Here is a 23,313-nt window from a genome sequence, read left to right as displayed (position 1 = left end):
GCCCGGGCAGTGCGGGGCTGTGCGGGAGAGACACGCAGCGCGGAGAAGTGCCGGGAAGTGACCCACACAGTGACTGAGGCGACCTGGACCGACACAGCCCACGCCACCGGGCAGCAGCGGCATCTGAGACCCGCTCAGCGATCCCCGTCGGACCGGCGGCTCCACTGCAGCCAAGCCGAGTTATTCACCTGCTTCACCGCCACGGCCGGGAGTCTGAACTGCGCCTGCGAAACAGCGCAAACGGTGCGGGAGTCGAGCCGCCCTGCCCCGCACAGCAGGGCTGTGTGAAAGACGAGCAGAGAGCCGGGAGAGATGCGCCGGGGGAGCGGGTCGCTGGCGGAGTGCGCTCCCTGCGTGCCGGGCAGTCTGTGAGCGGCTCACCCGAGCCCCGCAGCCGAGATCCCGCAGACACCCCGGGCAGCGCTCTCTGCCCGCCAGCGCCCTGGACCTGCGAACAGCACCGAGCCAAACTGCGAACTGTGTAACTCTGTTCATGGACAGTGTTGTTCTGTGATGAAGCCGGCAGGACTGTGCGGTGGGGATGCAGATGCTGCTTGACTTGATGCGTTTTCCTCTGGGGATTAAAAACTATTTATTCTTGAAGAGGCGCTTTTATAAATGTATAAAATAAACCGCAGAGACAGAGCCGGGCGCTGAGCCGATCGCCGCTGCGGGAGAGGAGCACCGGCCCCCAGGTGACTGCTGGTCCTGTGCAGTGCCGGCCATGGCGCCCCCTGTGTGCGGCGCCCTGCACTGCGCCCTGCTGCTGGCCTGGCTGCCCTCCCTGGGCTGGGCCGCCTCCAAGGCCATCGTGTGCCGGGAGATCACGGTGCCCATGTGCAAGGGCATCGGCTACAACCTGACCTACATGCCCAACCAGTTCAACCACGACACGCAGGACGAGGCGGGGCTGGAGGCGCACCAGTTCTGGCCGCTGGTGGAGATCCAGTGCTCGCCGGATCTGCTGTTTTTCCTGTGCAGCATGTACACGCCCATCTGCCTGCCCGACTACCGCAAGCCGCTGCCGCCCTGCCGCTCGGTGTGCGAGCGCGCCAAGCAGGGCTGCTCCCCCCTCATGAGCCAGTACGGCTTCGAGTGGCCCGAGAGGATGAGCTGCGGCCGGCTGCCCGAGCTGGGCGACCCCGACACCCTGTGCATGGACTACAACCGCAGCGAGAGCACCACGCTGTCCCCGCCGCCGCCGCCCGCGCTGCTGCAGAAGCCCACGCCCCGGGGGCCCCCGCGCCGGCCCGGCAGGCCCCTCCCCGGGAAGCTGGCCCCCCCGTCCTCTGTGGCCTGCGAGCGGGAGTGCCGGTGCCGGGAGCCGCTGGTGCCCATCCGCAAGGAGGCCCACCCGCTGTACAACCGCGTGCGCACCGGGCCGCTGCTCAACTGCGCGCTGCCCTGCTACCTGCCCTACTTCTCCCCGGACGAGCACACCTTCACCAGCTTCTGGATCGGCCTGTGGTCAGTGCTGTGCTTCCTGTCCACCTTCGCCACTGTGGCCACCTTCCTCATCGACATGGAGCGCTTCCAGTACCCTGAGCGGCCCATCATCTTCCTCGCCACCTGCTACCTGTTCGTGTCGCTGGGCTACATCGTGCGGCTGGTGGCCGGGCACCCGAGCGTGGCCTGCAGCCACGACCAGCAGCACGTGCACTACGACACCACCGGCCCGGCCCTGTGCACGCTGGTCTTCCTGCTCGTCTACTTCTTTGGCATGGCCAGCTCCATCTGGTGGGTCATCCTGTCCTTCACCTGGTTCCTGGCGGCGGGCATGAAGTGGGGTAACGAGGCGATCGCAGGCTACTCACAGTACTTCCACATGGCGGCCTGGCTGGTGCCCAGCGTCAAGTCGGTGGCCGTGCTGGCACTCAGCTCCGTGGACGGTGACCCGGTTGCCGGCATCTGCTACGTGGGCAACCAGAGCCTGGACAGCCTGCGGGGCTTTGTGCTGGCGCCGCTGGTGCTCTACCTGCTGACCGGCTCGCTGTTCCTGCTGGCCGGCTTCGTGTCTCTGTTCCGCATCCGCAGTGTCATCAAGCAGGGCGGCACCAAGACGGACAAGCTGGAGAAGCTGATGATCCGCATCGGCATCTTCACCGTGCTGTACACCGTGCCCGCCGCCGCCGTGGTGGCCTGCTACGTGTACGAGCAGCACTACCGGGAGCGCTGGGAGCGGGCGCTGGGCTGCTCCTGCCCGGCCGACAGGCAGGGGGCCGCCGGGGGGCCGGACTACGCCGTGTTCATGCTCAAGTACTTCATGTGCCTGGTGGTGGGCATCACCTCGGGCGTGTGGGTCTGGTCCGGGAAGACGCTGGAGTCCTGGCGCCGCTTCCTGGGCCGCTGCTGCCGGACCCGCAAGCCCACCAGCGCCTCCATGTACAGCGAGGCCAGCACCGCGCTCACCGCCCGCACCGGCCTGGCCAGCTCCGGCTCCTACCACAAGCCTGTGCCGCTGTCCCAGGTGTAGGGCCCCAGGCCAGAGACACGCAATAACACTTAATTTATTCAGATTGATTGATTGTACATATTAGTGGTGACACTTTACTTACCCAACACACACACACGCGTGCACACACACACTGACGCCACAACCCACCTCCTGGACTGACACTGGACACTGAAGTCAGGATCGCAGACGGAAAATCATCGAAACTGGAAAACAATGAGGAGAAAAGCGTCACTGTTGTACATGTTTACTGTGGTTCTTCACGTGGAGCGGCGTGTGATTTCCACGCTCTTCAGCACTGAGAGGGACACGGAGGGAGTGGACAGACAAACCCCGAGCTGAGAGACACGGAGGAGGGAGAAACAGACAGAGCTGCACTGAGACGGGGGTCTGCACTTCCTCCCAGGGAAGGGAAACTGCTGTTATTTATTTATCTTCTTCTTTCTGCCCCCAGAGTTCATGTCTTGTTTTGTGTAATTCCCGCCCCCAGGAGTGTCTCTCCCCCCCAGGCTGTGTCTGCTCTCTGCAGTGTCTCCGGGTCACGCGTGGTCGAGCTCCTGTGAATTTGTTCTGGGGAGAAGGAGATCGGCCGCCATGTTGCTGAGGCCCCTCCCTGTGTCAGGTGTGTAGGGGCCCCCAGGCGCTGGGGGGCCGTGTAGAATCACGTGGCGTGTTTTATCAGTTACTTAAGGGGGAGACGGACTGCGTGACGGTCCCCTGCAGGAGAACGTCACGGCACCTTGTCACAGTGTCATTCATGGTGTAAGTGCGTTGTGTATGTAGGTCTGTGTGTGTGTCTGTGTGTGTGTGATTCTAAGGCTCCTGGGGGCCACGGCGCTGGGGCACCAGATCGGTGTTGCAGGACGGGCTTCTGGGGGAGAGGGCTGTGCTGTCCGGGGCACTGGGGCCCGATCCCCGTCTCCTCAGACCCTCTTCTCTGGTGCTGTGGCGCAGCAGTGTGCTCTGCCCCCTGGTAGCCCATCCCCTGCACTGCATCCTGCCCGGCCCGGGCCCATTCTGCAAACGGGACCGGAGACTGAGTCATTTCAGGGAGGGGTTCTGACCCACTGGAGAGACCGAACCTCTGTGATCATGGGCTGTGTGTGTCTGTGTGCGATTACAGGTGTGTTTGATTGTGTCAGTGTGTGTCTGTGCCCGTGGGCATGGCTGTGTGTGGTACTGGTGCTGTGTGCCCGGGCAGAGCAGACACTGGCCTCCCCCTCTCCTCTCCTGCCCCCAGCGGTTCTGCCCCAGAGCTGCCTGTGCTGCTGTCTCGTCTCTGTGTCTCTGTGACAAAGGCGCTATATACTGATATCTATTGAAATAACAGGCTTACAGAGAGAGCCGTTTATAGCAGAGCTGTGTGCACAGTGCGTTCCCTGTGTGGTGTGTTTTCAGTGTGCCAGCGAGTCGTCTGTCAGTTTGAATTAAAACGCACAAACCATGTAACCGGGCCGTCTCTCGCAGCACCGCACACGCACACGCACACGCACACGCACAACGGCCTCTGACTGCACAGACCTGGGGGGTGAAAATATAAAAAAATCCAAGATGAGAAGAAAAGTTAAAAGTATATATTTTTTATAGATTTTTTTTTACTGTCTGTAGCTTTATGGCACAAGGTATGTTTGAAACTGCAGCCCCCCAGTGCGCGGCCGGGCCGGTGTGCTCAGGTGCGGGTCCTGGGCGGAGGTGCTGTGTTGTTGTGGGGTGTCTCTCCTGTGTTGGGTCGGGCAGCACCGCCACTGAGATGGTCCTGAGAGCTGTGTGGTGTTGTGCGGCGCGGGAGAGTGCGGGTCTGGTCCAGATGTACATTTTGTAAAGGAAAAAAACACACAAAATCAATCCCTGAATTTTGTTGCTCAAAAATAGTTTGAAAGTGTATGTATTATATTTTTAAAAGTGTCAAATCCTGAGATTGTAAAAAGCAGCTGAGATTTAGATATTTATAATGAAGACCCTCTCCTGTCTTTTTTTTTTTTTTGGGTTGGTTGTTCCTCACATTCCTGTAGAGAATAAAGTGCAGCAGTCTGCGCTGGTGTGTGCGTCTCTGTCTCTGCACTGGGGGAGGTGGTTTGTGTGTACAGAGCTGCTGGGCTGTGTGTGCGCTGTACTTTGTTGCTGGGGTGTGTTTTGTGTGTGTGTTTTGCAGATTGTTGTGTGTTGTGCTTTGTTGCTGGACTGTGTCATGCAGATTGTTGTGTATGTGTGTGTTGTGTTCAGCTGTAGGGGTCTGTGTGTGTGTGTTGTGTTCAGCTGTCGGGGTCTGTCTGTGTGTGTGTTGTGTTCAGCTGTAGGGGTCTGTGTGTGTGTGTTGTGTTCAGCTGTAGGGGTCTGTGTGTGTGTGTTGTGTTCAGCTGTAGGGGTCTGTGTGTGTGTGTGTGTTGTGTTCAGCTGTAGGGGTGTGTGTGTGTGTTGTGTTCAGCTGTAGGGGTCTGTGTGTGTGTGTGTGTTGTGTTCAGCTGTAGGGGTCTGTGTGTGTGTGTGTGTGTGTTGTGTTCAGCTGTAGGGGTGTGTGTGTGTGTTGTGTTCAGCTGTAGGGGTCTGTGTGTGTGTGTGTGTTGTGTTCAGCTGTAGGGGTCTGTGTGTGTGAGTGTGTGTGTATGTGTGTGTGTGTTGTGTTCAGCTGTAGGGGTGTGTGTGTGTATGTTGTGTTCAGCTGTAGGGGTCTGTGTGTGTGTGTGTGTGTTGTGTTCAGCTATAGGGGTCTGTGTGTGTGTGTGTGTGTGTTGTGTTCAGCTGTAGGGGTCTGTGTGTGTGTGTGTTGTGTTCAGCTGTAGGGGTGTGTGTGTGTGTTGTGTTCAGCTGTAGGGGTGTGTGTGTGTGTGTGTTGTGTTCAGCTGTAGGGGTCTGTGTGTGTGTGTGTTGTGTTCAGCTGTAGGGGTCTGTGTGTGTGTGTGTTGTGTTCAGCTATAGGGGTCTGTGTGTGTGTGTTGTGTTCAGCTGTAGGGGTCTGTGTGTGTGTGTGTTGTGTTCAGCTGTAGGGGTGTGTATGTGTGTGTTGTGTTCAGCTGTAGGGGTCTGAGTGTGTGTGTGTGTTGTGTTCAGCTATAGGGGTGTGTATGTGTGTGTTGTGTTCAGCTGTAGGGGTCTGAGTGTGTGTGTGTGTTGTGTTCAGCTATAGGGGTGTGTATGTGTGTGTTGTGTTCAGCTATAGGGGTCTGTGTGTGTGTGTTGTGTTCAGCTGTAGGGGTCTGTGTGTGTGTTCAGCTGTAGGGGTGTGTGTATGTGTGTGTTGTGTTCAGCTGTAGGGGTGTGTGTGTGTGTTGTGTTCAGCTGTAGGGGTGTGTGTGTGTTGTGTTCAGCTGTAGGGGTCTGTGTGTGTGTGTGTTGTGTTCAGCTGTAGGGGTCTGTGTGTGTGTGTGTTGTGTTCAGCTGTAGGGGTGTGTGTGTGTGTTGTGTTCAGCTGTAGGGGTGTGTGTATGTGTGTGTTGTGTTCAGCTGTAGGGGTCTGTGTGTGTGTGTTGTGTTCAGCTGTAGGGGTGTGTGTATGTGTGTGTTGTGTTCAGCTGTAGGGGTCTGTGTGTGTGTGTTGTGTTCAGCTGTAGGGGTCTGTGTGTGTGTGTGTTGTGTTCAGCTGTAGGGGTCTGATTGTGTGTGTGTGTTGTGTTCAGCTGTAGGGGTGTGTGTGTGTGTTGTGTTCAGCTGTAGGGGTCTGTGTGTGTGTGTGTTGTGTTCAGCTGTAGGGGTGTGTGAGTGTGTGTTGTGTTCAGCTGTAGGGGTCTGAGTGTGTGTGTGTGTTGTGTTCAGCTGTAGGGGTGTGTGAGTGTGTGTTGTGTTCAGCTGTAGGGGTGTGTGTGTGTGTGTGTTGTGTTCAGCTGTAGGGGTCTGTGTGTGTGTGTTGTGTTCAGCTGTAGGGGTCTGTGTGTGTGTGTGTTGTGTTCAGCTGTAGGGGTGTGTGTGTGTGTTGTGTTCAGCTGTAGGGGTGTGTGTGTGTGTGTTGTGTTCAGCTGTAGGGGTGTGTGTGTGTGTGTGTTGTGTTCAGCTGTAGGGGTCTGTGTGTGTGAGTGTGTGTGTGTGTTGTGTTCAGCTGTAGGGGTGTGTGTGTGTGTTGTGTTCAGCTGTAGGGGTGTGTGTGTGTGTTGTGTTCAGCTGTAGGGGTGTGTGTGTGTGTGTGTTGTGTTCAGCTGTAGGGGTCTGTGTGTGTATGTTGTGTTCAGCTGTAGGCGTCTGTGTGTGTGTGTGTGTTGTGTTCAGCTGTAGGGGTCTGAGTGTGTGTGTGTGTTGTGTTCAGCTGTAGGGGTGTGTGAGTGTGTGTTGTGTTCAGCTGTAGGGGTGTGTGTGTGTGTGTGTTGTGTTCAGCTGTAGGGGTGTGTGTGTGTGTTGTGTTCAGCTGTAGGGGTGTGTGTGTGTGTGTGTTGTGTTCAGCTGTAGGGGTCTGTGTGTGTATGTTGTGTTCAGCTGTAGGCGTCTGTGTGTGTGTGTGTGTTGTGTTCAGCTATAGGGGTCTGTGTGTGTGTGTGTGTGTTGTGTTCAGCTGTAGGGGTGTGTGTATGTGTGTGTTGTGTTCAGCTGTAGGGGTGTGTGTATGTGTGTGTTGTGTTCAGCTGTAGGGGTGTGTGTGTGTGTTGTGTTCAGCTGTAGGGGTGTGTGTGTGTTGTGTTCAGCTGTAGGGGTCTGTGTGTGTGTGTGTTGTGTTCAGCTGTAGGGGTCTGTGTGTGTGTGTTGTGTTCAGCTATAGGGGTCTGTGTGTGTGTGTTGTGTGTGTGTGTGTTGTGTTCAGCTGTAGGGGTGTGTATGTGTGTGTTGTGTTCAGCTGTAGGGGTCTGAGTGTGTGTGTGTGTTGTGTTCAGCTATAGGGGTGTGTATGTGTGTGTTGTGTTCAGCTGTAGGGGTCTGAGTGTGTGTGTGTGTTGTGTTCAGCTGTAGGGGTCTGTGTGTGTGTGTGTTGTGTTCAGCTGTAGGGGTCTGAGTGTGTGTGTGTGTGTTGTGTTCAGCTGTAGGGGTGTGTGTGTGTGTTGTGTTCAGCTGTAGGGGTCTGTGTGTGTGTGTGTGTTGTGTTCAGCTGTAGGGGTCTGAGTGTGTGTGTGTGTTGTGTTCAGCTGTAGGGGTGTGTGAGTGTGTGTTGTGTTCAGCTGTAGGGGTGTGTGTGTGTGTGTGTTGTGTTCAGCTGTAGGGGTGTGTGTGTGTGTTGTGTTCAGCTGTAGGGGTGTGTGAGTGTGTGTTGTGTTCAGCTGTAGGGGTGTGTGTGTGTGTTGTGTTCAGCTGTAGGGGTGTGTGTGTGTGTGTTGTGTTCAGCTGTAGGGGTGTGTGTGTGTGTTGTGTTCAGCTGTAGGGGTGTGTGTGTGTGTGTGTTGTGTTCAGCTGTAGGGGTCTGAGTGTGTGTGTGTGTGTGTTGTGTTCAGCTGTAGGGGTCTGTGTGTGTGTGTGTTGTGTTCAGCTGTAGGGGTGTGTGTGTGTTGTGTTCAGCTGTAGGGGTGTGTGTGTGTGTGTGTGTTCAGCTGTAGGGGTCTGTGTGTGTGTGTGTGTTGTGTTCAGCTGTAGGGGTGTGTGTGTGTGTGTGTGTGTGTGTGTTGTGTTCAGCTGTAGGGGTGTGTGTGTGTGTTGTGTTCAGCTGTAGGGGTGTGTGTGTGTGTGTTGTGTTCAGCTGTAGGGGTCTGAGTGTGTGTGTGTGTTGTGTTCAGCTGTAGGGGTCTGTGTGTGTGTGTGTTGTGTTCAGCTGTAGGGGTGTGTGTGTGTTGTGTTCAGCTGTAGGGGTGTGTGTGTGTGTGTGTGTTCAGCTGTAGGGGTCTGTGTGTGTGTGTGTGTTGTGTTCAGCTGTAGGGGTGTGTGTGTGTGTGTGTGTGTGTGTGTTCAGCTGTAGGGGTCTGTGTGTATGTGTGTGTGTGTTGTGTTCAGCTGTAGGGGTGTGTGTGTGTGTGTTGTGTTCAGCTGTAGGGGTCTGTGTGTGTGTGTGTGTTGTGTTCAGCTGTAGGGGTCTGTGTGTGTGTGTGTTGTGTTCAGCTGTAGGGGTGTGTGTGTGTGTTGTGTTCAGCTGTAGGGGTGTGTGAGTGTGTGTTGTGTTCAGCTGTAGGGGTGTGTGTGTGTGTTGTGTTCAGCTGTAGGGGTGTGTGTGTGTGTGTGTTGTGTTCAGCTGTAGGGGTCTGTGTGTGTGTGTTGTGTTCAGCTGTAGGGGTCTGTGTGTGTGTGTTGTGTTCAGCTGTAGGGGTCTGAGTGTGTGTGTGTGTTGTGTTCAGCTGTAGGGGTCTGTGTGTGTGTGTGTTGTGTTCAGCTGTAGGGGTGTGTGTGTGTGTGTGTGTGTTCAGCTGTAGGGGTCTGTGTGTGTGTGTGTGTTGTGTTCAGCTGTAGGGGTGTGTGTGTGTGTGTGTGTTGTGTTCAGCTGTAGGGGTCTGTGTGTATGTTTGTGTGTGTTGTGTTCAGCTGTAGGGGTGTGTGTGTGTGTGTTGTGTTCAGCTGTAGGGGTCTGTGTGTGTGTGTGTGTTGTGTTCAGCTGTAGGGGTCTGTGTGTGTGTGTGTGTGTTGTGTTCAGCTGTAGGGGTGTGTGTGTGTGTTGTGTTCAGCTGTAGGGGTCTGAGTGTGTGTGTGTGTTGTGTTCAGCTGTAGGGGTCTGTGTGTGTGTGTGTTGTGTTCAGCTGTAGGGGTGTGTGTGTGTGTGTGTGTGTTCAGCTGTAGGGGTCTGTGTGTGTGTGTGTGTTGTGTTCAGCTGTAGGGGTGTGTGTGTGTGTGTGTGTTGTGTTCAGCTGTAGGGGTCTGTGTGTATGTTTGTGTGTGTTGTGTTCAGCTGTAGGGGTGTGTGTGTGTGTGTTGTGTTCAGCTGTAGGGGTCTGTGTGTGTGTGTGTGTTGTGTTCAGCTGTAGGGGTCTGTGTGTGTGTGTGTGTGTGGTGAGTGGGGCCGTGCAGATTGCTGTGTGTTGTGCTGTTTCTGGACTGTGAGGGTCATGCAGATTGTGGTTGATGTGTTTTGTGCTGGCAGCCCTGGTCCTGCTGAGCCACCGTACAGAACTCGGTCACGTGTGTCTGCCAGGTCTGGCCCGGTCCTCGGCTCCGGTGGGACGGACCTGTGCGACAGGTCAATACAGCCCTGTGATGACTGCGGGTCGGGGCTCCGGACTTTACAGAACACACCACACAGGGAACGCACTGTGCACACGGCTCTGCTATAAACGGCTCTCTCCGGACTGACCGTCCCTGTCTGAACCTGTGACCCGGAGCTGCTCCTCCACACGGTGCCAGAGAGGGAAGAGTTTCATACACGAGTCTGGAAATAACGTCCCCTTAAAGCCCTGCTCAGCGCGCACACACACACACACCCCACCTCACCCCCACGCACTAGACTGTGCAGTGTTTTAACACAGCGGTGTGTTGAGAGAGAGTGTGCAGGGGACTCATCACACAGTCAAACTGAGCTGATCTCACAGGCGGCATCAGACCCAGCAGCGTTTTAATGAGTTTATAGACCCACAGACTCTGCCGGGAACCCAGGAGTGAGAGCGACCCGCCCCACACACCCCGCTAACCTGTCAGGGCTGCGTGAAGCTGCCCCCCCACGCGACTGATCTGTCACTCAATAAGCGTTTGTGAGGTTCTGTCGAAGAGTTGGAGCTTCGACTACACCCCCCTCACAGTACAGGAACAAGTCCACACCACAGCGCGCGTACACACTTATACACTACACCCACACGTGCACACACTTACACACTACACATACACTACACATACGTGCACACACTTACACACTACACACACACACGTGCACACACTTACACACGGCTCCGTGGGCTCATTAACCCTCTGTGCACGTACAGGTGGCTCATGCATGGCTATAGCTGTGATTGTTGGATTTATTAATGCTTTAAAATAGCGACTACTTAATACAATGGAAAATGCTCCGTGTTCCCTGTGTGTTCAATGTTCTGTCAGCTGACCACCTGTCCGTCTCAGAAAGCACCACATTTACATCGCGGTGTGGATGGTCTCCTGCGCTGGGGGCCTCAGATTGGCCCCTGTGTGTCCCTGCCCCACTGAAGAGATGAGAGAGTCCCAACACCCCACTCTGCCCGCCCGCCACCAGACAGGGGCCTCGGCCCAGCGGGACACAGAGCCCCCGTCGGCCCCCAGGGGACGTGGGACAAGCGACGCCACACCGCACACCTGTAGAACAAGCGGTCGACCCCGCGGTGTGTTACATGATTAGTGTTTATTTAAAATACTCCCTCTGCAAATGATTCAATTAAAAACTGACGGATTTCACAGCTATTAGCCTACATAGTAAGCAAAAAAAACAAAAAAAAACGTTTTTTCTCTCTCTCTTCTCGGTCGATAGTCGTGTTGATCTCGGCTCCTCGGGGGGTCGGGCTCTGGGGTCCACGGCACGAGGAGAGGAAGAGGACGGGGGTCCCGGCGCTTGCCCCCCTCCACGGTTCGGGGTCTAGGACAGCACGGCGTTGGAGCGCCGGATCCCCACCAGATTGTCGGCGCTGAAGGAGCGTCTCATGGCCGTCTTGCCCAGATCCTTGTACTTGTCCTCACACAGCCGGCAGATGGCCTGAGAGAGAGAGAGACGCACACAGTGGGACAGAGAGAGACACACACAGTGGTTTGTCAGTATTCAGTATTTACTGCCCAAAAGCCCCTGCCGTCCACACTGCTACCCCTCTCCTGTCTCCTGCCCCGCCCCCTCCCCTCCGGCCCTGTCCCCGTCCCCGTCCCCACACCCTCTTCTCTCTCCTGTCCGTCCCCTCTGCCTCACCTCCAGTCTCTGCGCCCGCTCTTTGCTCAGCGGCTCCAGAGGGAAGTTCATGTTGTTGTCGTCGGCCAGGGAGCGCAGGTCGAAGTAGTACTTGGCGTAGACGCTGGCCGGGACGTTGATGTTGAACTGCAGCAGCTCCAGGAAGTGTCTCTCCATCTCGTTCCTGCAGCGCGACACGACAACACGACCTCAGCGCCCGGCGTCACACAGCACAGAGCCACCCCGCCCCGCTCCCGCCCCGCTCCCGCCCCGCTCCCGCCCCGCAGCTCAAATGTATCCACTCTGGACGAGCCAGAGAGGTTTAGCTACACAACCCGCGCGTTTGTGCGTCTGCGGTGCTCGTGTCAACCTCCACTGAAGAGGTGCAACGAGCAGAAATGTTTTAATAAACTGACTAAATCAATCAATCAATACATTCTGTAAACCTGTCTGTAAAACCTCACACACACACATTACACACAATCACAGACTAGAGCCCTGCATTTCAGCCCGAGCCCCGACTTATTTACGCCCCTCGGGCCGTGGAGCTTTGGGCCAGTTGTCACGTCATAGTTCACACACGGGCCGGGCATCGGGCCTGTTTTAGGCTCCTCCTCCTTTTTATATGTTAGACATTAATTAATTAAAAGAAACTATGAGACGTTGATGATGGTAAAACAAACATAGAAAGACGTTTTATAACCTATGACACTGACACACACAGGTTTCCCACGGACAACACGAGAGCATGCTACGCGCCTGTCCAGCCTGGCTCACATGGTGTTAGTGTCCCCACAGCAGCGCAGCTGGAAGAGGACAGAAGAAACAGGACTGGACTGAAAGCGTCCACTGTGGATGCTGTGCGTTTTCTCCACGATGCTCTGCACAAACACACTCACACACGCAAACACAGACACACACACACACAGACAGAGCGTGGGTGCGGAGACACCGTGTGCGTATCGGGGCTCGAGGACCCGCCGGCCCGGATGTTTACTGAACAACAAGAGCCGGCCCGGGGAGTCGCTAGGGCAACTAATGGATGAGCCGAGAGACGGCCATTATCTGCCGCCGTGAGAGCCCTTGAGCCGGCCGGCGCGGCGCTGAAAGGCTTCAATGGGAGCGAGAAAAGAAAAGAAGAGAGAGAGGGAGAGAGCGAGAGGAAGCGTATGGCTGTAATGTGGAGGAGAGACGGAGAGCTGCCCCCAGCCACCCGGCGCAGGAGCTCTACTTCACTGGGCCACAACACACCGCACTGCACACACACGCAATGAAAACATTTTCTCTTAAAATCAGTTTCTTATTAAATGAGTCACTAGCGAGGGTCTTACAATGAGAGAGGGGGAGGGAGGGAGAGTGAGGTAAAGGGAGTGGGAGGGAGGTAAAGAGAGAGGGGGGGTAGAGCGAGGTAGAGGAGAAAGAGACAGACTCATCCCAATCCGAATGACCGAGAGGGGCTCGTGTCCAGAGGGTGAGGGGGGCGTGCGTGTGGGCGTGGCCTGTGTGGCGGGACTCACATGTCCTCCACCGTGATGTCCTTCAGGATCTGGCAGTAGTCCACGTTCCACACCGCCTGGTCGTCCCACACCTTGGAGGCCAGCAGGATGGCGCCCAGCACGATGCGCTTCCAGTTGCAGGGGCAGATGTCCATCTCGGCGTAGGTCAGCAGCCGCTCCAGGTACACCTGGGGGGCCGGGGGCGCGGGGAAGCGGGTCAGAGCGGAACGGGGGCGAGAGGGAGGCGAAGGCGGAGAGACGGCGCCCCCGCTCTGCCGTCCCCCCGCGACGAACGGGCGGCCCACCCCACAACAGCCTGCGTCCCAGGACACATCGAACACAAACCACACTGGGGCGCTGAGTAGAGCTCCCTCTGAAGAGCATCATTCGAGTCAAGAATACATTTTATTTGATTTATTTTGTATTTTTAGTGATTTAGTGAAGAAAGCCAATCAATCAATCAATCGTGTCTCCATCGAGGGCCGGAGCCGAGTCGACTCACAAGCCTGGCCTGTGCTCTGCTGCCCCCTGGTGTTGAGATTAAAGCACAGCACTGATCTGTGAATGAACCCTGCGCTACAGTGACGGCGATGATGAAGATGATGATGTACAGCACACCCCCCGGCCTCACCAGCGTGACGATGGCGCACTCGGCGGTGAGCTGCGCGGCGCTGAACAGCGTGCGGACGAAGCGGTAGATGTGCTTGTGCTCCGGGTCGTTCCGTGAGTAATCGTCCGGCACCTCGTCTCTCTGTGGAGACGACAGGGCACTGAGACACAGCGGGGCCACGGAGCGACACATGCTAAACACACACACACACACACACACACACACACACACTGAGACAGCAGGGCCACGGAGCGACACGCTAAACACACACACACACAGCGGGGTCACAAAGCGACACACATGCTACACACACACACACCGAGACACAGCAGGGCCACAGAGCGATACACACAGAGACACGGTACACACACAAAGACACAGCAGGGCCACGGAGCTACACACACTACACACAGCACTGAGACACAGTGGGGACACAGAGCGCACATGCTACACACACACAGCTCTGAGACAGCAGACACACACACACTCTCATAGCAGACGGAGGGCAGGGCGGACTCACCGACAGCGGGTGCTTCTTCTCATCGAAGATGTCCAGCGACCGGTCCGAGTCCCTGAGGGAGACAACGCGCGGGCAACACTGAGAGCCGTCTGACAGGGAGACTCACAACAACACACACAAACAACACAGCAAGCACACGTCTGACCATGCTGAGCCCCAGAATCAATGTCACACGAAGGAGCTTTCTGCAGACCTCACCTGTTCTTGATGTGGTAGTATATTGCTAAGGTGACGCTGCAAGAGACAGGAAGAGAAAAGAGTCAGTTCAGACACACAGACACACGCTACACACAGACACACGCTACACACAGACAGCGGGACGAGACGCACCACTTAATTGTGCTTTTTAAATTCGGCTGGCTGACGGTGCTGTCGTCAATAAATATAGTGGAGCAGGAGCTGTACTTCTTGGTGAGCTGACCGGGAGACACCTGGAGGGACGGACAGGAAGAGCAGATAATAACGACAAAACAAAACAAAACACTTCCCAGTGTGAGACGCATCGGTCAGAGACACGGAGGGAGGGGGAGAGAACGTAAGACGGGGGCAGACACGCGAGGACTGTCAGAGAGAGACGCGGCCGGTCCACTCCAACTCTCTTACTCACGTGGTTGATGTGGTTGCTTTTCCTTTTATCTCTCACTGTGGAGAAACGAAACACAAAGCAGGGACAAAATAAGGACAATTAGAATCTCAATCACAACACCACACAAGAGCAGCTTCGAAACAAACAAAATATCTCTCTTTATTTAAAATCTGTGATCCTGTAGCTCTTTGCTGGGGGGCGGTCCCATTTAGAACTGAACTCTCTCTCTTCACACACAGGAGTGAAGGGCTTAGTCAGGAGTTGGCCAGAGATCTTATTAAACCTTCGTTAAACAAAGGTTTAATAAGATTTCTGACCAACTCCTGACTAAGCCCTTCAACTCCCCTGCCGTGTCAGTGGAAACAGTCGAAAACCCCACTCACCGTCCGTCTGCGACTTGCTGAGGAAGATGGTGCTGGCCCGAGGGTGGTCCGACGGGTTGGACTCAGGAGCCAGATCTGCAAGGACAAGACACGGTTCAAACCGAGAACTCAACGACACCACAAGTCAACACAATCACATATAACTGCATACAGAGGAGACTACGTGGGGACTTGATCCAAGTCTTCAAAATCATGAAAGGCATCGACCACATCAAACCAGAGGAGCTTTTCCAGATCAGCAGGGACACACGCACCCGGGGACACAAATGGAAATTGGGCTTCAAGGCATTCGAGACAGAAAACAGGAGACACTTCTTCTTGCTATTTGCTATCCTAATTCGCCCTGGATAAGGGCGCATGGCAAAGGAATACATAGTAATAATAATAAACTCTTCGCTGCTTTGCATTTAGTATGCGGATGTTTCCTCTTAAATTAGCATATTATTTAATCGTTTCTCCCGTCTTTTACAGACCTCACAGCCCTCACACAGCAGTTTGATGATGTTAACTTTTTCATTTTATCCCACACCTTGTGTTTGAATGCGAAAGTGAAAGTGAAAGTTTCCGAATATTGATACATTTCTCTACATTATATTTAAATAACTAGCATAGATTATCAGTTAACTGTGCAATGCAATGCGCGGTTGACTAAGTTAGACCAGTCTAAGGAAAGACGGTTTTATGCAACGGACTTAACTAATACTAAGACAAAGACTTAGTGTATGTTTATGCAACCGGCCCCACTTGATTTTTTTTTTTCCTAAGAAAACGTGACGAACTGAAGCAGTCCAAGTTCACGACTCAATCCTGTGTTACACCCGTAGCCAAAGCACAGGAAGCTTCCTATCATGCCAGCCTCCGCATTGCAAAAGCCGGTAAGCCACACACAATTGGCGAACAACTGTGTGTACCATTAGCCAAAGAGTTGACGCACATCATGTGTGGGGAGAAGGCTGCCAAACAGTGAAACTTGGTGCCACTTTCAAACAACACTGTCACGGAGAATAGGAGCCATGGCAGATGATGTTAAAAACACACTGATTGAGTGCATTAAAAGTAGTCGCTATTATTCCAACCAGCTAGACGAGACGAGACCAGCAGACTTGGCCAATTTGCTCATTTACGTCAGATATGAATATGATGGTGCAGCTCAGGAGTTTCTGTTCTGTCAATCACTGCAGACCAGAACTACAGCTGAGCACACATTCCAGCTCCTGAATGCGTTTGTCCAAGAGAATGGGCTCGATTGCAAAAAGTGTGTTGGAGTCTGCACGGACGGCGCCAGGGCTATGACAGGTCTCCACAGCGGAGTAGCAGCTCGAATCCGTGAGGTGACGGCCGAGATGCGATGGACTCACTGCAGCATCCATCGCGAGGCCCTGGCGGTGAAGAAGATGCCCGAAGAATTGAAGTCTGTGCTGGACTCGGCTGTGAAAACGGTGAACTTCATTAAGGCCCGACAGATGCATTCTCGCCTATTCCATGTGCTCTGCGATGAGATGGGCAGCGAGCGTGTCCAACTCTTGCTTCATACAGAAGTACGGTGGCTATGAAGAGGGAAGGTGCTTTCGAGGCTTTTCGAATTGCACAGAGAGGTCCAAATGTTCTTACAGTACAAAAGCTTCCTCTTGTCAGATGTTTTTGAAGATACTGTGTGGCTCAGTCAACTGGCATACTTGTCGGACATTTTCTCTTGTTTAAACGAACTGAATTTGGGACTACAGGGACTCTCCATCAATGTTTTGATGTGCAGGACAAAATCAACGCAATGCTGAAAAAGATGGAGTTGTTCAAAATCAAAGTCAAGGCAGGTGGTTTCAGCTTTCCCGCTTTGCAGAGTTTTCTGTCTGGCAATGACCTGACCCTTGATGATGGAGTCAGGGACATCGTTGCGCACCTCGTGTCGCTCAGACAGCAGTTCCACGAATATTTCCCAGTGACAGCCGAAACAAACAACTGGATGAGAAACCCGTTCATCATTGAAACCTCTGAAATGTCCAAGGACGTCACTGTTGGTGAGCAGGAGAGTTTAATACAATTGTCTTGCGATGAAACATTGAAGTCTGCTTTCAGAAGTCACTCGTCGTTGGACTTTTGGATACAGCAACACAGCGAATACCCTGCGCTTTCGGACAACGCTGTGCGCGTTCTCCTTCCTTTTGCGACCACATATCTGTGCGAGAAAGAATTCTCTTCACTTGCCGTCATAAAAATTAAATACAGAAGCAGGACGGATGCTGAGCCGAACCTGAGACTGAAGCTGACCTCGATTGACCCAGACATCGCAGGGCTGTGTTCGCAGAGGAAGGCACACCCTTCTCATTAGGCTAATGTAAGTTGTCTCTCACTTGCTGTGTGTGTGTGTGTGTGTGTGTGTGTGTGTATATATCAGAAGGTGTGCGTTTGAATGAAGTACAGTTGTTAATCTTACTCTTCTGCCCTTGCGCTGTATGAGAGTTGTGTGGAAGAGTTTAAGTGCCAGTTCTAGTGTTACCCCTTTGTACAGCGTGGCTGACAACAGTCAACAATAAATCATATTCTTATTAGGAATAAATTCGCCTCCTGCGTGAACTGTGCGTAGCTGAATAGGGTAGGCCTAGGCTACTGCATTTTAACGTCGGTCATAATGGTGGTACTTGGAGAGCTAAATAGGTGGTACGTGGTGTAAAAAGTTTGAGAACCACTGACTTAGTTATTAATGGACACCAAACGAGCGGATGGCCTCCTCTCGACTGGACACTCTCATGTTCTTTTATAGCGCCCTGTGTGTCAGGGCTCTCCCGTGGTGGTGCTTCACACCAACGAGGAGCGAGAGGCCCCAGTGTGACAGCCAATGACTTTAGACCAATTTGCCACAATAACTACACATCTTTCACATTTTATATCCCAATGTGGAACCTGGCAAAAGACATGAGCGCACCACAACACCAAGCACAAAACCGAGGAGGCACAAACACCGGATGAAAGTATCCGAAGGCCCTGGCTCTGGCTGGCACAGGCAGGGGGGTGGGGCTCCAGAGGCCGGTCGGCTGCGCGGCTGTGTGGTGGTGGGGGCAGCCTACAATTGCGCCTTTGTTTCGGAGCACAAACAGCAGGCTTTTGGCCTCAAGCTGCTGGGTGTTACAAACTGGCAAACTTTCAAATGAAAAAAATTAAATTAAATGACTGCTTCTTAAATTTGTGCGGTACACGCTGGCTGCCCGGCTGGGTGAACAACTGGTTCTCTCCGGGTCAGACATGATCTCGACAGGCTTCTCTAACTCTGCCTCGCCACCCCGGCACCGATCCCCACCTCTCCCATCGCCCGGGGCAAAGCAAGCAGGGCGACGTGTGGCACGGCCCTCAATAACACACACACAAACACAGAGACCTGCCTTCACTGGGGGGACACTGTTGTGTGGAACCGGGCCTTGTCCTCAGGCTGACTACACCGCAGAGCGATAGTGCAACAAACTAGGCGTGTGAACGTATCCATTGAGGATCTGTCACGACGGGGAGAGAGGAGGAGCAGACCGTCCCTGGTACATCTGCTGCACGTCACACCCAAAAAACAACACACACACACCGAGACAGAGCAGAACCCTCACTAAAACGTATCCGGAGAGAGGAGGCGATTATCTGATCGGAGATAAGATGGCATGGGCCTTGGAGTGTGGGGGGGGTGGGAGCAGTGTGTTGTGGCATTGTGACTGCGCCACGCTCTCTGCCCGGGGAGGGACAGGAGGGCTGGGTGTGTCTGTCCGTCGGTCCACCAGCAGCCCAAACCGACACTCTGTAACTCTGTGGGTTGGACGCACGATAAGGACCAGCGTTATCTTGTGTTTGACCCCCACCCCCGATAACATCCCAGCAATCTGCTACTGGAGCCGATTTATCACGCTCAGATAAGGCTCAATAAACCGAGGTGGGAGCCGGTGCAGTGGGGAGCACCCGGCCGTCAGCCTGCTGGCGTGGGAGGCAGGGCGTGGTCTGGGTACAGACGGGACACCAGCACAGAGTAAACACACAGACCGATGTGACACACAAGCTACAGAGGAAGGCCAATCCATCCCAGAGTGCACAGCAGCCGTTTCTGCTGTGAGGGACTCCGTCAGCCCTCCTCTCCCCTGGTGGGCAGTGTGTGAGCGGTGCCTCCCGTTCCCCCGTCATGAAGGCACCTGCTCTTCACGGCCACTCCTGACCCCCTGACCCCGTTTCAGCGCCGAGATGGAACGCGTCCTGTGTGCGGACTAGGTCGACTGCATAATGAAGACAATAGTAATAATGATAATAGCAACAGAGGCAGAGCAGCGACCAGCGCTGACCGGGGCCGGCCCTGATAAGCCAGGCAGCACAACCGGACCTCCCACCGACCTCTGCCGAGGAGGTTTGGTATTCGGGCGCAAAAGCTCGGCCCCGAGAGCCGCCGTGTCTGAGAGGCAGCGTATGAGAGACAGACACGGCAGCTGCTGGACTCAAGCACAACGGCCCAATCCCCCGAGGACACAGACACACGCTCCCTCTCCCTGCATGTGCCCGTCCACAGCCGCCCGACTGCCAGGTGAAACAGTGTGCCAGCCTTTCAGAGGTCTCCGAGGCTGCCTTTGCCAAGAACTGCTAGCTACTGGTAACTACCAACGAATTATGATTTTTTCTTCCTCCTCTTTAAATAAAAGTGGTGTTCGGGGGTGTGAAGGAGTGATGGGGTACACACTCATCTGCTCATTGGCACGAGGCCGATTCATGCCCAGCTGCAGGGCTCAACCCTGGGAAACAATCCTTTTCCACTGGAAACAGTGACGGCCATAAAACCTGCCAGTCTGACAGCCAGCCGCCAGAGATCAGTGTGGGAAAACAGCGATACTCTGGTAAGATCTGAACCGCCCTGCTGCTACCAGGAGACAGATCTGGGCTGCGGGTTTTAACTTCTCTTTTTTCCTTAGAGACAGTTTAACAACTTGACAAGAGCTCTGTAAACACTGATTACAACCCCCGCTCAGCACAGGTCACACACTCACAGCTCACCACTGGCACATCAGCCCCGGGTCTGGCGCCGGATGCCGATTCACAACGCCACAGACCTGACTGGATTGACTGGGTCCAAGTGCCGCTGCAGGCTGGTGCTGGTGCCGGCGTGACACCCACCCCTCGAGCTCAGCCAGCATTCCCACAGTGCGGTGCAGCTCCGCCAGAGTGGGACAGGCTGAATCACGGCACCCAGGGGCACAGGGCGGGTCCGCCAACACAGTAATTAACCCTGATTATCAGCCCCACAGAGCTCCTGCCTGCTTTAACCTGACGCCACCACACCTGTGTGTCTGCATCTCACCCCCGGTGCTGGAGACCCATGTGCAGCCCCTGGAAGGTTACTGAGGTGCCCGCCCCCTCCTCCTCCCTCCACAACTTCTTAATTGGTTAATTGGCTGAGAGGAGCACACAAACACACTCTTGTCCATGCACGGGGCTGACAACTTACTGTCCACCACTGTGATTGTTCCACAAATGTGTCACTAACTATTTTTAGTTGGCCTTCAGTTTCCAGTAAGGAATGCGGCCATTGCAGGCGGTGTTTGAGTAGCTGTTGCGTCTGCAGTCCGTACAGCAGGGATGGTGGGTTTAGCCACAGGCCATGTGAACCCACACAGCTGCTGTCAAGAGGTTGTGTAGCGTCTCTCCAGCGTCCCACCGCCCTGCCTCTCACTGCACTGCTGTGTTGCTGTGATCGGGCTCCTCCAGCAGACTGCCACAATACCCCCAACGGGAAGGGTCAGGTCTGGGGGATCCTTGCTAACCTCCGTCCCTGACCGAGCTGGACAGCCTCCTCCCGGTGTGGACAGCTGCGCCCGACTCCAGCTTGTCCACACCCCCCCTTTAATCCCACTCAAACACTGCACAGACATTACACCAACACTACACCAACACAGACTGATCCCTCTGTGCGGAGCCCACACGAGTCTCACACACACACCCGGCGAAGGCACACCTACCGTCCGGCACCTCTCTGTCGCTGATGTGCTGCAGGTACGGCCCGGTGTCCGGCTCGCTGAGGTCAGTGTCCACTTTGTAGCCATCCACCCGCTCCGGCGGCCTCCTGCGGCTGACCTTCGGGCTCCCCCCGGGCGACACGCAGCAGGACACCGTGTTGCCCATCCCCGCCCCGGCGCAGCCTCACACTCCGAGTCCCGGGACGGACAGTCCGTTTGAACGGCCCTCTCCGAGCCTGTACCGAGACGACGGAGCGCTGCTAACACAGCCGCATCGACACGGCCGGGACGCCGCCGGGATCCGCAGGTACCCGAGAGGAAACGGGGATGTCGACAGAGCTGGACTACAAGGATGCGTTACTTGTTATTGTTGCTCAACTGACATCGCTCTGGGTGGTCCGTGTTATACCTATACCGAGAGCAGCGCAGTATAGTGCAGTATAGCGCAGTATAGTGCAGTATAGCAAAGTATAGTGCAGTATAGCAAAGTATAGTGCAGTATAGCACACTATAGCGCAGTATAGGACAGTATAGCAAAGTATAGTGCAGTATAGCGCAGTATAGCACACTATAGCGCAGTATAGGACAGTATAGCACACTATAGCGCAGTATAGCACACTATAGCGCAGTATAGGACAGTATAGCGCAGTATAGCACACTATAGCGCAGTATAGGACACTATAGCGCAGTATAGCACACTATAGCGCAGTATAGCACACTATAGCGCAGTATAGGACAGTATAGCGCAGTATAGGACAGTATAGCGCAGTATAGCACACTATAGCGCACTATAGCGCAGTGCAGTCGAGCAGTACAGACGGCCACTTCCGCGGCTCAGGGCAGGACTCGCCGGGCGCAGTCGGGCTCCCAGGGCTCGGCATGCGGCTCGGTGTCTGTGCGGATGTGCGCTCTGGCTTTATTACTCGCCTCACAGCGCAGCTCACTCCGTCACCGGCCGGGAAGTTGACACTCAGCACAATTTCACCGAGTCCCGCTAACCGGCAGAGCTGTTTTAGGATGATTTACAATTCAAACAAACTCAGCAAGATGAGGACGATGAAGAAGAAGAAGAAGAAGAAGAAGAAGAAGAAATGGAAACACGAAATAAATAAACGCAGGTCTCAACTATTCCGCTCCAACCCTTAAATGTTGGGTTCGCTTCCGGGATTTCGGTCTTTCCGAGGTAGATCTCCACTCTGCCCTCTGCCCCCCTCGAGTTCCGGGATCGTCTCTGAACTCTAGCCCGAGGCTCTGCGGCCTACTGCCCGTGGCCGGCTCTTCTGTGCTCGCACTCCGGGGAAAGTGGGTTCTGCGCTCAGGCTAGGCCCGTGTCGGAGCTCGGCTCCCCGGCCCAGTGTCGGCTATTGAGGATGTCCTGTTATCCCCGTTATCCCCTCCTCCCCGCCGGCCAGTTCAACAATTCGCTCCCCGCCACCACCGCCATCTGTTCCTAACGCCGCTACCTGGCATTGGCGCAAGTCCCACCCACTGTCGCATTCCTACAGTCTCCATTGGCCAGCACATCAAAACAAAAATGAAATCTCACGCTTCATTGGCTCATTCTGCTGTCATGTAGACATATCGGCTGCTCACAAGTACCTGATTACCCGCCCACTTACAGTGATCTGGCTCTTGGTTAGTTGAGTTAATTGTCAATCACTGTTTCTCTTTTCGTATTGGCCTAATCCTGCTGTCAATCAAAGGAAAATCCCCGTTGTCCCACATTTTAATAGGAAACAGGGCGGGGCTCAGAGTTAAATTCCTCTGTCTGCCCACTAAGCACTTAAACACTTGGGGGGCGTTACAATGTTCCTTCTTTAAAGGTATTTAGCGAATACATACATGTTATTGACAGTATGAAAGTTACTATTTGTAATGATATCATAATAATTATAATTGGTCAAACAATACCTGTGTGTGGTAGAAGGCGGCTTAAAGTGCCATAAGAACAAAAAATGTCTTACGGGACCAGGGGCCACATATGAAGCTGTGACACTTTTGTCCCCTACAATATAGTGCTTTTGTGTACCTTGATAAAAACATGGTGATATATGGTAAGGTTTAGTATGGTGTAGTCTTGTAAAAACCGTAAATCACATCGTAAATGTGTGGACAAATAGTGGTACAAACATTATAAAACGTGGTATAAACGTAGCAAAATCATGGTTAAAAACATGGTAAATACTTGGTAATTGCAGTAAGGAAGACCGCACACTCGGAATACAACAATAAAATATGAATTTATTAAAATCCGACGTTTCGGCTCTTGCATGCCTTCAACAGGGTAATAACATGGTAAAAACATTGTAAAATCATGGTACAAACCGGTCCCCTACCATCGTGCTGTTTTTTTTCAGGAGCGCCTTGGTTGAAAATATTATTTTAGTAAATAGCAAATGTGTGTCTATTTCAACAACATACTGGGTAATATACTGGGACGCCAGGTAATAGATAAACCAATCAATCGACCAATCAATCAATACCTGGGCAGAGGGGATACTAAAGGTATACAGATGAGTGAATCCCACGTCCTCCTTATTTAGATAAGATATATCAAAGTACGTACATAAAATAAAAATCAGAAATACTAAAAACAAGACAAAATGCGTGTGAATAATTGTGAATGGTAAGACTG

General features: G+C 54.0%; 2 protein-coding genes across 2 annotated transcripts; one reads left to right on the top strand and one right to left on the bottom strand.

The window, feature by feature from the left end:
- On the top strand, positions 1-4,486 carry fzd5 (frizzled class receptor 5). Its single transcript, XM_066688535.1, has one exon. It carries the CDS (start codon positions 725-727, stop codon positions 2,471-2,473), a length of 1,749 nt encoding a protein of 582 aa, XP_066544632.1. The 5' UTR covers positions 1-724; the 3' UTR covers positions 2,474-4,486.
- A 5,727-nt stretch (positions 4,487-10,213) lies between these two features.
- Positions 10,214-22,143, bottom strand: ccnyl1 (cyclin Y-like 1). Its single transcript, XM_066688536.1, has 10 exons — positions 20,682-22,143; positions 14,716-14,790; positions 14,354-14,388; positions 14,077-14,177; positions 13,945-13,980; positions 13,747-13,798; positions 13,248-13,367; positions 12,638-12,804; positions 11,142-11,304; positions 10,214-10,937 (listed from the first exon to the last, which is right to left on the bottom strand). Exons 1-10 carry the CDS (start codon positions 20,842-20,844, stop codon positions 10,821-10,823), a joined length of 1,029 nt encoding a protein of 342 aa, XP_066544633.1. The 5' UTR covers positions 20,845-22,143; the 3' UTR covers positions 10,214-10,820.
- Positions 22,144-23,313: the final 1,170 nt, after the last annotated feature.

The sequence above is a fragment of the Amia ocellicauda genome, chromosome 16 (genome assembly GCF_036373705.1).
Source record: "Amia ocellicauda isolate fAmiCal2 chromosome 16, fAmiCal2.hap1, whole genome shotgun sequence".
Classification (NCBI taxonomy): domain Eukaryota; kingdom Metazoa; phylum Chordata; class Actinopteri; order Amiiformes; family Amiidae; genus Amia; species Amia ocellicauda.
This window is presented reverse-complemented; position numbering and strand designations above follow the sequence as displayed.

Excerpts from the sequence above, each read along its gene's own strand:
- fzd5 (XM_066688535.1), top strand. The coding sequence starts at position 725 with ATGGCGCCCCCTGTGTGCGGCGCCCTGCACTGCGCCCTGCTGCTGGCC.
- ccnyl1 (XM_066688536.1), bottom strand. The coding sequence starts at position 20,844 with ATGGGCAACACGGTGTCCTGCTGCGTGTCGCCCGGGGGGAGCCCGAAG. Across the intron at positions 13,981-14,076 it reads TTAAAAAGCACAATTAAGTG|CGTCACCTTAGCAATATACT; the intron begins GTGCGTCTCGTC and ends TGTCTCTTGCAG. Across the intron at positions 13,799-13,944 it reads TACTACCACATCAAGAACAG|GGACTCGGACCGGTCGCTGG; the intron begins GTGAGGTCTGCA and ends TGTCTCCCTCAG.